This window comes from Cebus imitator, unplaced genomic scaffold (genome assembly GCF_001604975.1).
Source record: "Cebus imitator isolate Cc_AM_T3 unplaced genomic scaffold, Cebus_imitator-1.0 Scaffold72, whole genome shotgun sequence".
NCBI lineage: Eukaryota > Metazoa > Chordata > Mammalia > Primates > Cebidae > Cebus > Cebus imitator.
In genome coordinates this window covers 6,525,011-6,539,848 of record NW_016107387.1, presented here as the reverse complement: position 1 = coordinate 6,539,848, position 14,838 = coordinate 6,525,011, and the positions used below count along the sequence as shown (strand labels likewise).

Sequence of the window (14,838 nt, the reverse complement as noted above, 5' to 3'; positions counted from 1 at the left end):
AGATGGGGTTTCACCATGTTGACCAGGATGGTCTTGATCTCTTGACCTCGTGATCCACCCGCCTCGGCCTCCCAAAGTGCTGGGATTACAGGCGTGAGCCACCGCGCCCGGCCGATTTTTTTTTTTTTTTTAAGACAGTGTCTCTCTGTTGCCCTGGCTGGAGTGCAGTGGTGCAATCTCAGCTCACTGCAACCTTCACTTCCTGGGTTCAAGGGATTCTCCTGCCTCAGCCTCCCCGGTATCTGGGATTACAGGGGCCCGCCATCATGCCTGGCTAATTTTTGTACTAATATTTTTTTAGAGGATCAAATGGCACCTAACATGTACTCACTAAATATTTGAATTACTGGTTAGTTCTTTGTATCTCGGTTGGGGTATTATTATTTGTTTCTTCCTCTCTAAGTGTTTAAAAAGAAAGAGGCTAGGCATGGTGGCTCACACCTGTAATCCCAGCACTTTTGGAGGCTCAGGCGGGTAGATCACCTGAGGTCAGAAGTTCAAGACCAGCCTGACCAACATGGAGAAAACTTGTCTGTACTAAAAATACAAAATTAGCCTGGTGTGGTTGCGCATACCTATAATCTAAGCTACTTGGGAGGCTGAGGCAGGAGAATCTATTGGAACTGGGAGGCAGAGGTTGCTGTGAGCCGAGATCACGCCATTGCACTCCAGCCTGGGCAACAGGAATGAAACTCCGTCTCAAAAACTTTTTAAAAGAAAGTAAAAAGTATGAATCTATATGACTTTTGGTGGCTAAATCTGACATTAAAGTCTGAGCTCGCCCTTGAACACTGAGACAGGCTCTGCTCCGTATATACACCCCATCTCACAACACTGCTAGAGGCACGTGCCTCAGACACCGTTTCCCTCCGAGTGACTCAGGCATTTGCACGTCTCTGTCTAGGTCCCTGTCCTTCGAATGGTGGAAGGTGACACCATCTATGATTACTGCTGGTATTCTCTGATGTCCTCAGCCCAGCCAGACACCTCCTAGTAAGTAATGTCCTTTGCCTCCCCGTTCGCCACCCCACCACCCAGTTTCAAGCGGGTCCCCTTGGGAGAGTCAATGGCTGCCAGGCGTCTTCAGAAGAGGAAAGCTTGTCATGCTCATCAGAGGGGCTGGTCAGTTGGCTTCCTCCCCTTTTTTCTTTTTTGAGATTGAGTCTTACTCTGTCACCCAGGCTGGAGTGCAGTGGCACAATCCATGCCCAGCTAAGTTTGTTTGTTTTTGAAATGGAGTCTTGCTCTGTCATCCAGGCTAGAGTGCAGTGGCATGATCTCTACTTACTGCAACTTCTGCCTCCCGAGTTCAAGCAATTCTTCTGCCTCAGCCTCCTGAGTAGCTGGGATTACAGGTGCCTACCACTTTGCCTGGCTAATTTTTATATTTTTAGTAGAGACGGGTTTCACCATGTTGGCCAGGCAGGTCTCGAACTGACCTCAGGTGACCCACCTGCCTCGGCCTTCCAAAGTGCTGGGATTACAGGCATCAGCCACCGCGCCCGGCCATTCCTCCCCTTCCTTTGACAGCACCGGGGTTTCAGTGTCCATGTCTCTCTCAGCGTGGCCAGCAGCAGCCGGGAGAACCCTATTCACATCTGGGACGCATTCACTGGAGAGCTCCGGGCTTCCTTTCGTGCCTACAACCACCTGGTAGGGACCTTCACACTCAGCCCTAGTACTTCTGTTGGCCCAGCTCTCCTTCCTTTAGGGCAGCTGAGGCTTTGCAAGACCTGCTTTCAGCCCTTTCCTTTACCCAGGATGAGCTGACGGCAGCCCATTCGCTCTGCTTCTCCCCGGATGGCTCCCAGCTCTTCTGTGGGTTCAACCGGACTGTGCGTGTTTTTTCCACGGCCCGGCCTGGCCGAGACTGCGAGGTCCGAGCCACATTTGGTAAGCATCTGTGCCTCCACAGGAGGAGGAGAGGGAAGGGTGCTGCCACCTGCATAGGGCCTTGTGTGAGCCAGGGGCCACCTGTGGGGTTTCACGCCGTCATGTGTACAGCCCTGGGAGGCAGCTGCAGCCCAGTTGGCAGAGGAGAAAGCACACTCAGAGCACATAGGAACCTCCCCAAGGTCAACCAGCCGGTCAAAGGACAGCTTAATTCCTGAACCCATGCCCTTCAGCTGTGGAGCTTTTGGTCTCTGAAATCTTTCTAGAAAATTTTTCATGAAGCTGATTCTGTTTTCCTGTAGGGCTTCAACTTGCATCTCTCCAAGGAAAAACTGGAATTTGAGAGGGATGAAGTGGGGCGTGGGGCTTGGTGTTTAGGTCATTTGGGAGGACAAATGTGGGGAGCATCAGAGGTCTTTATCCTGCTCATGACAAACAGCATGGGGGAGATGCTGAGTGCAAGCATGCTGGTGCTGGGATGGGAGACAGAGCTCTGCTTCGCCTGGTTGGGGCCAGGAGCCATTGCCCCCTTCCCCACTTTGTTCCTTCCATCTCTAGCAAAAAAGCAGGGCCAGAGCGGCATCATCTCCTGCATAGCCTTCAGCCCAGCCCAGCCCCTCTATGCCTGTGGCTCCTACGGCCGCTCCCTGGGTCTGTATGCCTGGGATGATGGCTCCCCTCTTGCCTTGCTGGGAGGGCACCAAGGGGGCATCACTCACCTCTGCTTTCACCCTGATGGCAACCGCTTCTTCTCAGGAGCCCGCAAGGTAGGGGTCATACTGTGAGAGCTCAAAGCAGCTGGGCAGCGGGGCAGGAGTGGGGATGTAGTCTGCAGTGTAGGCGGAGGGGGATGGGGATGGGGAAGAAATCCCAAGCTGAAGGAGTGCCTGGAGACCCTGAGGGAGGCAGGGACATCTAGGGCTTGGGGGGCCACTCCAGGTCCTGTTCTGTGTCTAGGATGCTGAGCTCCTGTGTTGGGATCTCCGGCAGCCTGGTTACCCACTGTGGTCCCTGAGTCGAGAGGTGACCACCAATCAGCGCATCTACTTCGATGTGGACCCGTGAGTGGCCGTGGCTCCTTCCCACACAGGGCCCTGATAAGCCTAGGAATGTCAGGGCCCAGCTGTGGGGTCCCAGCCCCTGGGTGTGGGGGGTTCCTGCCCCGGGGGTGATGCCTCTGCCAGCAAATCTCTCCTCTCTCTCCCAGGACTGGGCAGTTCCTAGTGAGTGGCAGCACGAGCGGGGCCGTCCAGGTGTGGGACACGGGCAAGCCTGGCAATGATGGGAAGCCGGAGCCTGTATTGAGTTTTCTGCCTCAAAAGGACTGCACCAATGGCGTGAGGTCCTCACTTCAATTCCAGAGATGTTGGGGATTGGGTTGGGGAGGGAGGTGAATCCCAGAGGGAGCAAGTGTCCTTACTGAAGGTGCTGACAGACCCTCTCATCTCTCCCTCAGCCTGCACCCTAGCCTGCCTCTCCTGGCTACTGCCTCTGGTCAGCGTGTGTTTCCAGAGCCCACAGAGAGTGGGGACGAAGGGGAGCCAGAGCTGGGCCTTCCCCTGCTCTCCATGCGCCATGTCCACCTTGAATGTCGGCTTCAGCTCTGGTGGTGTGGGGGGGGCCCAGACCCCAGCATCCCTGATGACCACCATGGCGAGAAAGGGCAGGGAGGGATGGAGGGAGGTGACAGTGAGCTTATATAAAAAGGTTTTTATGATACTAGAGTCTTTGTGTCTGTTTGGGGAGGCACGTGAGTGAGGTGGGAGTGGGCAGGGGGACTGGTGGGCTCCCGTGTCCAGCAGCAGTGGGTATGGCATATTGTTCCTGAAACCAGGGGTTGAGAGGTGGGACTAGGCGGGAGCCAATGGGGTGGCTGAGCTTGGTGTGAAGTCAAGTGGGTGGGGGTGGGGCTTCATGCCATTGACTGGTTGGTTGCTAGGCAACTTGGTAAACTGAAGGGGGAAACCTGTTTGAAATCTCACTCCCAAGGTGGGGGCAGCAGGGGTCAGGGTGAGCCAGGCTGAGCAGGAGCTGGGTCAGACTGTTGGGTGTGACCGTGTGAGACTGTGCAGACAGTGACAGACAGGGCGACCGTCACCTAGACTCCACACTGTTTGCCGTGTTCCAGCAGCACGGGGACCATTACTCAGCTCTGAGGGGAGCAGGAACCTGCCCCTCCCCTCCCCAGGGCTCCCCAGGAGGCAGGCAACCCAGTTGCCAGAATCAAGGACACACACGAAAGAGTAAAGGTGTCAAAAAATATACAGTCGTTACCTTTGGTATTGCCGTTAGATGCAGGGCACGGCAAGGGTCTTATTCATTCAGCAGCTGTCGCTGGGCTTGTTTCTCCATTTGTCTGCTCTGTCTTTGGGGGTGGGGGACGAGTGTGTCATTTGAAGCAGTGACTCCTCCTTCCTCCACCTAACACCTTCCCAAACACTGAGAATGGGGGGTCTTTGAAGAGATACTGCCAGCAGGGGATGTGATTTTGGACCTCACAAAGGGAAGGGACGAAAGGCCTGTGGAGGCTTGAGAGAGGAGAGGAATGTCACCCCTGCCCAGAGGTGCTGAAAGCCAGGGCTCTTACCCCCGAAAAGGCAACTCCTCCCTTCCCCCAGGATAATTGGAAACAGCCCTTCCTGCAGCAGTGCCGGTTTGGGGTTGTAGGTATGCCCCTGCCTCTCCCAGCCCGGCTTCTCCGCCCCCCCCGCCTTAGGAAAGGCCCAAGTGTATCCCCTAAACTCCTGTCTTCCACTAACCCCCAGGTTACCAGCACATGGTCCATGGAGTGGTGACAAAAGAGACCCCAGGAGTGGTAGTTGAGCAGCCTGGGTTTGGTCTCTAGCTTTATCCTAGACTTCCTGTGTGACCTTGGGCAAGTCATGGGGGTCTCCCTGAGCCTCAGTTTCCTCATCACTGCAATGGGATCGTTAGCTCTGCCCCTCCCACTTCACACAGGTAGTCGTGACAATCAGCTCCGCCGCACTTTGTAAAGTGCCAAGCCTTCAAGGTTATTATTATTCTCTCCAGACCTGCCGGGAGCAGCAGTGTTGTTTTGGGATGGAGGAGGAGGCTGCAGGAGCGCAAGGGGTGGGTTCCTCGGGGTGGAGAGGGCGAGAGCCTTTCTGGATTCGAGAGAGGAAGATTCCAGCAGCTTGGGCGATCGGAGGGCAGGAGGGGAGACGGGCAGAACTCAGCCGGAGCCAGAGGCTCGGAGAGACAAAGGGGGCGTGAGAGCTCGCGCCGGGGGCTAAGGCGGGGCGGCGGGCGGGAGGTGCGCGAGGTGAGGGAGGTGTGGGGGGCGTGGGCCGCGGGATGCTGCCGCCCGCTCCGCCTCGAGCTCCAGCTCCGGTTTTTCCCTCCACCATCCTCTCCCCCTCCCCGCCTCTCCTTTAACTCCCCCCTCCTGGGCTCGGGACTGGTTTCCTCCCTTAGCCCGCTGCCCTCAATCCCGGCGAGGCTGGGGCTCCGGCTCGGCGCCCCCTTCCTCGCTCCGTGGTCCGGCGCCCCATGCCGCCCCCGCCCAGACCCCGGCTCCCTCAGTCCCCCACTTAGGCGGGCTCACAGATCCCGGGGTGCTGGCGCGTGGGCCGGGGGCGCGTAGGGCGCCTGCAGACGGCCCCTGGAAGGGCTCTGGTGGTACTGAGCGCTCTGCTGCGGGGGCGCGGGCACAGCAGGAAGCAGGTCCGCGTGGGCGCTGGGGGCATCAGCCACCGGGGTGGTCCGGGCTGAAGAGCCGGGCAGCCAAGGCAGCCACCCCAAGGGGTGAGCGACTTTGGGGGAGTTGGTGCCCCGCCCCCCAGGCCTTGGCGGGGTCATGGGGCCCCCCCATTCTGGGCCGGGGGGCGTGCGAATCGGGGCCCTGCTGCTGCTGGGCGTTTTGGGGCTGGTGTCTGGGCTCAGCCTGGAACCTGTCTACTGGAACTCGGCGAATAAGAGGTGAGCGGCCTGGGGCTGGGGAGACCCCAGACCCTAGGGCAGTGGGTAGGGAAGCTTTGGGGACTTTGGGGGCTGGCTTCTGTGGGCAGGGAGGAGGCGGGAGGGAAGGCGCTGGTGATCTGATGTGTGGTGGGTTACTAGACAGGTGATCTTGGGAGCCAGACTCCGGGTCCCACGCATAGCTGGATGCGGGTGGTGCTATGGATGTGTCAGGAGTTTGGAGACCCCAAAGGGGCAAGGAGAAGAAAGTTCATGGGTAGTCAGGAGGACAGTGAGGTGGGTATTTGGATCTGTGGGAGGCCTGCGTCGGGGGGGGGGGGGGGGCTGGGCTTGGAGGGAGCCTGGTTACTGTCAGCTCTCAGGAGAGAGCTGCAGATAAGGTGCTGTGAGTCGCCAAGGGGAAGGCAGGGCAGGGTGCCTCCCTCCCCGCTGGAGGAACTCAGCGTCTAAGATGTGAGGCAAGGGGGTTTCGGTTGGGGGCTCTGGGGACAACTTCCCCAAGGCTCTTTGACAATCTTTGACAGTCTGTCTCCCAACTCTGCCGCACAGCCAGAGGGTTGGTGAACTGTTGACTGAACGATTTCCCAGCCAGAACATATTCCTGCTTTCCTGGCTTGCAGGCGTCTTTCTGGAAGAAGCCTCCAACCCACGGAACCCTCCTTCCTTCCCTTTTGCTTCTGGAGTCCTGAGGACTCCATTGCTCCCTCCCCCCATCTTTGATCCAAACTCTTCCATCAGACCCTCTGTTCCGTGGCTTGCCTGCTTTGCTCTGAAAAGAGGCCAAGGGGTCAGATGAAACTTCAAGTCACGCTGGGTAGGACAGAACCTTTGGGAGGTCGTCTGGGTCCCTTGCCTACATGCAGATCCCACTTGCCGCTTGGAAAAGAGTTCTGTGTTTTGAAGAATTCCTACTTCCCTGGGGAGACTGCATGAGGTCATGAGAAGCGGGTGGGCTTTGGAGCTCATCAAATCCTTGGTCTTAATCGTAGCTCTGCCGCTTTAAGCTGTGTGGCCTTGGGCATGTCACTTAACCTTTCTGAGTTTGTATCCTCAATCCTTACAGCTATTACCAGGATTAGCGGTAAGATGTTGAAATTTATTATGTGCTCATTAATGGAGAGTTTGGATTATTGTTCCTCTCTTTAGTTCCCAGCCTCCCTCACGTTTCCCTACCCTGCCATCTCTCCCTCTTTCTCCCGGATCTCTTTGGGTATAATCTCAATGTCTTTTCTGTACTCAGTCACCCACCCGCCAACTCCCAGCTGCAGTTTGAGTATTAGGTGTGTAGCTTGAGAACATAAGCTTATTTTCACAGGGTAGAGAAAAGGGAGTTGGGGTGTCCTGGGGGCTCTTTTGGATGTGGGATGGGAGTGGGACACTTGGGAGTCTGAGAAGATGTCAAGTAGCAGTCCCATAGGATCCAGTCCTGAGACCCTGTCTCAGCTATTAATGCCCAGGAAGGGGTTGTAGGGTTGGCAAGTTGCGGCTGTGCTGGGACAGCGGATGCCTGGGGGCTCTGGCCAAGGAGATGGTGAAGTGTGTTGGTCATGGTTAGAAAAGTCAATTCCTTTCCTTTCCAAAGCAATAGGGCATTTGCCCCAGGAAGTCTAAGACCCAGGGTGGAATTCTGAGCAGGAGAATGACTCAGGCAGCAGGTCTCTAGACCCTGGTTCCCATCGGCCCCATTGATGGTCATGGCCAAACCAGGCATTTGCCCTCTGTCCTATTACCTGGCTAATTTAAGGCACTGGTCTGGATCACCCTCCACACAGCCCCTCCCTGACCCGCCCCCTATGTCCTGAAATCCCTGAAATTCAGTGGTGGCCTGGAGGAGGGGAGGCTTTGCCCCCATGGTTGGCTGCCATGAAATAGTGAAATCACCTGGGAGGGGTGGGCTGTGTGGTTCCAGAGAGGCCAGCTCCTTGGTAACTGGCATCCTGTTGCCATGGCAACAGGGCTGGTGATGGAGCGGGAGATGGCAGTGTGCATGTGGTGAGGGCGGGCTGAAGAGTGCATTTGGGCACACCAAGGGGCAGGAGACCTCTGAGCCTGGCTTCCTGCTGCTTCCAGTGTGAACGCACAGAGTCCTTGGTGCCTGCTCTGTTAAGAACAGACTTCCACTCAGACAAAGGCGGGCAGGTGTGAGCTGAGGATTGCTGTCCTGGAGGGTTTCGGGGTGAGGGAGGGAAAGCTCTGGGGGCCAGGCCTCTGACATTTCTTCCTTGTCCACCTCACCCTCCTCCCCATAGGTTCCAGGCAGAGGGTGGTTATGTGCTCTACCCTCAGATCGGGGACCGGCTAGACCTGCTCTGCCCCCGGGCCCGGCCTCCTGGCCCCCACTCCTCTCCTAATTATGAGTTCTACAAGCTGTACCTGGTAGGGGGTGCCCAGGGCCGGCGCTGTGAGGCACCCCCTGCTCCAAACCTCCTTCTCACTTGTGATCGGCCAGACCTGGATCTCCGCTTCACCATCAAGTTTCAGGAGTACAGCCCTAACCTCTGGGGTCACGAGTTCCGCTCGCACCACGATTACTACATCATTGGTACTGCTGGGCAGAGAGCACAAGTCAGTTGGGGGCTGCTCCTGACACTGAGCAGAGAGGGAGGGGGACCACTGGAGCCAAGAGGGAGACCCCAGCTCCCTCAGGCGGTGTTCACACCAGGGTGTGGGGCCAGAACCTGGCTAGACTCTGGAGTGCCAACCTCTCCCTCTGGCTTTTCCCTCCCAGCCACATCCGATGGGACCCGGGAGGGCCTGGAGAGCCTGCAGGGAGGTGTGTGCCTAACCAGAGGCATGAAGGTGCTTCTCCGAGTGGGACAAAGTGAGTAGGGCTGGGGGACACCTCCCGGGATCGGAGGGACATTGGGGCAGGACGATCATGGTCAGGGGCGGTTGTTTCAGTGCCTCTCTTGGCTCTTCCTCATCTCAGGTCCCCAAGGAGGGGCTGCTCCCCGAAAACCTGTGTCTGAAATACCCATGGAAAGAGACCGAGGGGCAGCCCACAGCCTGGAGCCTGGGAAGGAGAATGTGCCAGGTAGGAACCAGGGTTCAGCCCCCCGCCTTCCCCAGTTTCCTCTGCTCTCAGACCCCAGCTGCCCTGCCGTCACCCTCCCTCTTCAGTTTTGGGGGCGGTGATACAGGAAAGAGGAGAAGAGAGGACGGGAGGGTGGGAGGGGAATGGAAGCCAAATGAGGAAAAGACTCAATTAGAACTAATTAGCCAAGTCAGTGCTTCAATCAGTGCTGTCAGAGAAGTGGGGAGGACTCTGTGGCAGGAAGCTGAAGGGCTGGACACCTGGATTCTGAGCAGGGTTTGGCGGGGGAGGGGAGGTGTGGTCCCCAAGGGGCCTGGGCCCTACAAGGGAAGCCCATGGGGACCCCCAGGGTAGGGTGTCCAGATGCCCAGGTGGCTCCTTCAGTCCCTCCCCCTCTTTCCTCCTTCACCCCTTCCCTGCCAGGTGACCCCACCAGCAATGCAACCTCCCGGGGTGCTGAAGGCCCCCTGCCCCCTCCCAGCATGCCCGCAGTGGCTGGGGCAGCAGGGGGGCTGGCGCTGCTCTTGCTGGGCGTGGCAGGGGCTGGGGGTGCCATGTGTTGGCGGAGACGGCGGGCCAAGCCTTCGGAGAGTCGCCACCCTGGTCCTGGCTCCTTCGGGAGGGGAGGGTCTCTGGGCCTGGGGGGTGGAGGGGGGATGGGACCTCGGGAGGCTGAGCCTGGGGAGCTAGGGATAGCTCTGCGGGGCGGCGGGGCCACCGATCCCCCGTTCTGTCCCCACTATGAGAAGGTGAGCGGTGATTACGGGCATCCTGTGTATATAGTGCAGGATGGGCCCCCCCAGAGCCCTCCAAACATCTACTACAAGGTATGAGGGCTCTCCCCATGTGGCTCTCCTGGATCCAGCCCTTCTTGGGGTGCTCCTCCAGTTTAATTCCTGGTTTGAGGGACACCTCTAACATCTCCTCGGCCCCCTGTGCCCTATAAGCCCCTTCGCTCCTCCCCGCTGCTGTCCTCGTGTCCACTTTCAGGATTCCTTAGGATTCTCACTGTACCACCTCCTGCCCTCCCGTTTGGCCATGGGTGCCCTCCTCTGTCTCAGTGTCCCTGGGTCCTATTCCCTTGGGGAGGGGCCCAGGCTCAGCCTCCTCTCTGACTGTGACCCAGGCATCCTTGTCCCCCCACCCACCCAGAGCTAGGGGCGGGAACGGTCCACCATTTGGTTGGCACCGCTTCTTTCTGCTTCTCACTGGTTTTCTCTTCTCTCTATCACTTATTCTTTCCTTCTCTTCTGTCTCTAGGTCTGTTCTTCCCTAGCATCCTCCTCCCCACATCTCCTTTCACCCTCTTGGCTTCTTATCCTGTGCCTCTCCCATCTCCCGGGCAGGGGCATCAAAGCACTTCTCCCCTTAGCTATCAGCCCCCTTCCGACCTCTCATACCAACCATTCCCCTCAGTCTGCCAAAAATGGGGGCCTTATGGGGAAGGCTCTGGCACTCCACCCCAGCTCAGGGCTTGGCAGCAGGGCTCCCTTCTCTGCCCTGGCCCAGGCCTTTACATACTTACTCCAGCCATTTGGGGTGGTTGGGTCATGACAGCTACCATGAGAAGAAGTGTCCTGTTTTGTCCAGTGGCCAATAGCAAGATATGAACCGGTCGGGACATGTACGGACTTGGTCTGATGCCGAATGGGCCACTTGGGACAGGAAGTGACTTGCTCCAGACAAGAGGTGACCAGGCCTGGACAGAAATGGCCTGGGAAGTAGAAGCAGTGCAGCAGGAACTGGAAGTGCCTTCATCCAGGACAGGAAGTAGCACTTCTGAAATAGGAAGTGGTCTGGCTGGAACTCCAAGTGGCTTAGTCTGGGGGATCGGGGGGGGGGGGGGGGAGGTGGATGGTTCTTACTCTGTGGAGAAGAAGGGCGGGAAGAACTTCCTGTTGGAGGAGGAAGCTGGAACTTACTGACTGTAAGAGGACAGAGGTGGACCGAGAAGGACTTTCCCAGTATTCAGTGGCACTTCCCAAGATCTCCCTTTCCTTGTGCTCTGTGCTGATTTTAGGACAGCTAAGATGACTGCCATGTGCTGTGGCAGGCCCAATTTGTCTTGTTCTTTCCTTTCCATTATCCCAGTATAATCTCTGTTAATCAACAGGACTACCCCAAGAACCCATGTGTTCTCCCCGAGTAACCCAGATGGGTGTCTTGCTCATTCCATCCTCCATTTCTGACTCCTTTCAGACTCAACACAGTTCCCTTCTTAGTAACCAAAATGGTGGCCTGCTGGCTGGTCTAGCTGACAGTGGTACTTAGCAAAGGCCGCTGTTTCCATGGTGACCAGCTGATACCTCTTCCTGCCGTCTAGTGTGCAGCTGGGTGTTGCCTCAGTTTCCTCCCAGCTCAGTTTTATTAGATAAAAGCTGCCGTTGGGCACCAAGTTGGCCACCTCAGTCACCAGCCAAGATGGTTGCTTTGTCCACCAGAGGTCAAGTCACTGCTCTGGTGCTGTAGTTCCCAGCTTCTTCCTGATTTTTCTAATCGCTCCTTCTGGGGAACAGGAAGTTGATATTGCCATGGTGGCGGGGTCTTCCGTCACCTCACTAGTTTTACTGTAAAAGGGAAATTTGAACAACAAAAACCAAAAAAATAAAAAATAAAAAACTTCAAAAGTTGACAAGAAGGCTGGAGAATGACTGGACTTGAATTGGAGCAAAGATGTGGTTAGGATGGCTTTCTAGCTGAGGGTTGGATTGCCACGGGGAGTGGGTCGGCATAGGGCTAGTTTGGAGTGGTGAGGTGGGCAGTGCTTGAGGAGGTAAAAATGGGCTGGGAGAGAAGGCAGAGGAAGGTGTCACCTCCAGGGGAGGGAGAGAGGTACCCAGGCAGGAGTGAGGTTGCCAGTTCGTCCATGGGGACAGTCTGAGTGCCTTGCTAAGCCAAAGCACCGGAGACAGGGCAAGTCACAATTAGGATCAAGTGGTAAAAACATCTTCACGTGTTAAAGTCTATTCCCTACCACCCCTTGGGAAGTTTTGCTGTAGGGAACTCGTGGGGAGAAGGGATAAGACTGATCAGAAGGAATTAGGAAGGACTCAGGGACCTAGGCTTCAAGCTGCCTGTACCCTGGCTCCCTGTATACCCATAACCAAGGTTCTTCTCCCCCAAAAAGCCCAGGTGCCCAGCCCCCTAGACTTAGCCCCATTCTCCAACCACAAAAGCAGCCATCAGGAGCATCACTGGAGCGAGTCAGCAGGGGTCACAACCTCTGCCCTCCCTGCCCCTCCCCTGACTTTAGGTCCCCTCCCGCTGTCTCCCATCTGCCTGGAGGTCAAGGGGTCCCTCTTCCTCTCTTCTGTCCAGTGGGACCCCTGCTCCTCCCCCTGCCTGTCTGAGCAAGATGCCTGGGTCCTGAAAGGTGCGGGCACCACAGGAGGGGAGTTGAAAGCTGGGAGACCAGGTGCTGGGCTGTCTGGAATTTACTCCTGCCTTCTGAGCCCACACTGGAGCTGCCCGAGGTGGGGAGGCTCGTGGGGGGTGGAAAGGCTGGTCCTTGCCCCTTAGTGGGGGTTGGTTGTCATGGCAACATCCCCTTCTCTACACAATGGGAAGCCCCCCTCAGCCTCCCGCGTGGATGGAGCCGACAGCCCCATCGCTGGCTATCAGCCTCAGGGACTTGGCAACCGTCACTATGGCAACCCAGAGCCCAGCAACAGGGCCCACTGAGAAAGGGAGGGGTCCAAGACTGGGGCAGGGCGGTGTGTGAGGGGCAAGGGAGCTCAGGGAGACTCCCCCTCCACCTACATCTAGAGGCACAGGTGGAGAGACAAGAGGGAGGAGAGGTGGGGATAAACAGTCTCCATGACAGACAAGCACCTCACAGAGCAGCCGAGACATCAGAACATGCTGAGAGACAGGAAGACACCTGGGGACAGATGCACAGCCGGGGAGAGGAACGGCACAGGCTGCGCAGTGCCTGGGACACGCCCCCTTGGAGCGCTGGCATCCAGAGGCTCCCCGCAGCTCCACTCAAACAGCCCAAGACCCACTGCCTTTCACATGTGTAGTGACTTGGGTGTCTTTTGAGCTATGTGAAAATGCTAGTGACTTCCACACAGAATAACACATGCCATCCTATTTGCTTTGTGCAAATACACAAACATATTCTTAGAGTAACAACTACAACAAAACCACTACAGGCACAGGAAGACATTTGTTTGTTCATTTGTTTGTTCGTTCACTCGCTCAGCAGCATGGTAAATGCGACTTTGTTCCAGGCACCAGTTCAGGCACCAGGAGGACAGGGTGAGTAAGGCCACGTCCCCGCTTTCATGAAGTCCACATTTAGGTGGGGAATGACATAATACGATTTCAGGTGTGAAAGGGATATAAACCAAACAGAGTGACAGGATGAGGAGGACGGAGAGTAACAAGGAGCTGCTTTATTTATTTATTATTTCTGTCACCCAGGCTGGAGCGCAGTGGCATGATCTTGGCTCACTGCAACCTTTACCTTCCGGGTTCAAGTGATTCTCCTGCCTCAGCTTCCTGAGTAGCTGGGACAACAGGTGCACGCCACCCCCAGCTAATTTTTGTATTTTTAGTAGAGACGGGGTTTCACCATGTTGGTCAGGATGGTCTTGATCTCTTGACCTTGTGATCCACCCGCTTCGGCCTCTCACAGTTCTGGGATTACAGGCATGAGCCACCATGCCTGGCCTATTTTATTTATTTACTTTTTTTTTTTTGAGGTGGAATCTCACTCTGTTGCCAAGGCTGGAGTGCAGTGGTGTGATCTTAGCTCACTGCAACCTCTACCTCCTGGGTTCAATCTCAGCCTCCCAAGTAGCTGGGATTACAGGCACCTGCCACCACCCCAGCTAATTTTTGTATTCTTAGTAGAGTCAGGGTCTCACCATGTTGCCCGGGCTGGTCTCAAACTCTTGATCTTAGGTGATCCACCCACCTTGGCCTCCCAAAATGCTGAGATGACAGGCATGAGCCACCGTGCCCGGCCAGGAGCTGCTTAAGATAAGGAGGTCAGGAAGGTCCCTCTGAAAGAGATGCCATTGACAGGACCTTCAGTAATGAGACAAGAGTAAGCCACGCACACTGGGGAAAGGGGGAAGGGCACGCCAGACAGAGGGACAGTGCGTGCACAGGCACAGAGGTGAGATTGTGGTGTGTTTGGGAACAGTAAGGTGGTGGCTCACGCCTGTAGTCCCAGCACTTTGGGAGGCCAAGGCAGTGGATCACAAGGTCAAGAGATCGAGACCATCCTGGCCAACGTGGTGAAACCCCGTCTCTACTAAAAATGCAAAAGTTAGCTGGGCATGGTGGCACGTGGCTGTAGTCCCAGCTACTCAGGAGGCTGAGGCAGGAGAATCGCTTGAATCTGGGAGGTGGAGGTTGCAGTGAGCAGAGATTGTGCCACTGCACTCCACCCTGGTGACAGAGCAAGACTCCGCCCCAAACAAACAAACAAAAACAAGGATGACACCACCACATGCATGTTTCAGATGTGTCCCGTTCTTCCCTAGCCCCGGCCTGGAGGGAAGTAGTCACTTACAGTCTGAAATCCACATTTAGGAAGTTGATCTCACCCAGTCTTCCATCTCCCTGCCTTTTGTTTCTTGTGTGTCTGTGACTTGTGTTTTCCTCGACTAAATTTTAAGCTCTGGGAGGGCAAGGATGATGCTCTGAGCTTTTTTGGGGGCTGTGGCACAGCTGCTGACAGAGTCCAGAGAAGGCAGGCAGAGCGGAAGTAAAGGAACAGAGAGGGCTGGGGCCACAGAAGCTAGAGCTGTCCCCCAACCACCCCCAAACTGCATAGGATTGAGGCTATCCTGGGGCTGAGCTGTAGAATTCAGACTTTTCAGCCCGAGGGGTGTATGTGCATGTGCATGTGTGTTTGTGTGTGTGTATGTATGTATGTATGTGTCTGTGTTGGGGGTTTTTAAGGAAAGGGAAATGGGGCAAGGGGTGGCAGTGGGCTTTTTTTTTTTTTTTTTTTTTTT

At 56.2% G+C, this 14,838-nt stretch overlaps 2 protein-coding genes across 3 annotated transcripts in view; both read left to right on the top strand.

Moving 5' to 3' along the window:
* Positions 1-3,612, top strand: part of WRAP53 (WD repeat containing antisense to TP53) — a 16,637-nt gene extending 13,025 nt beyond the window's left edge. Inside the window, exons 4-10 of one of the 2 annotated variants that reach the window (XM_017531593.1) lie at positions 905-993; positions 1,563-1,653; positions 1,761-1,893; positions 2,452-2,660; positions 2,851-2,954; positions 3,101-3,235; positions 3,350-3,612. In XM_017531593.1, the coding sequence (XP_017387082.1) occupies positions 905-993; positions 1,563-1,653; positions 1,761-1,893; positions 2,452-2,660; positions 2,851-2,954; positions 3,101-3,235; positions 3,350-3,596 (1,008 nt within the window). In that variant the 3' untranslated portion in view covers positions 3,597-3,612. Of the gene's footprint in view, positions 1-904; positions 994-1,544; positions 1,654-1,760; positions 1,894-2,451; positions 2,661-2,850; positions 2,955-3,100; positions 3,236-3,349 lie in introns of both variants that reach the window. The other variant, XM_017531592.2, reaches the window with a different exon arrangement.
* Positions 3,613-3,818: 206 nt separating this feature from the next.
* Positions 3,819-11,501, top strand: EFNB3 (ephrin B3). Its single transcript, XM_017531596.2, has 5 exons — positions 3,819-5,832; positions 8,082-8,374; positions 8,561-8,653; positions 8,762-8,866; positions 9,290-11,501. The coding sequence occupies exons 1-5, from the start codon at positions 5,711-5,713 to the stop codon at positions 9,697-9,699; spliced, it is 1,023 nt and encodes a 340-aa protein (XP_017387085.1). The 5' UTR covers positions 3,819-5,710; the 3' UTR covers positions 9,700-11,501.
* Positions 11,502-14,838: the final 3,337 nt, after the last annotated feature.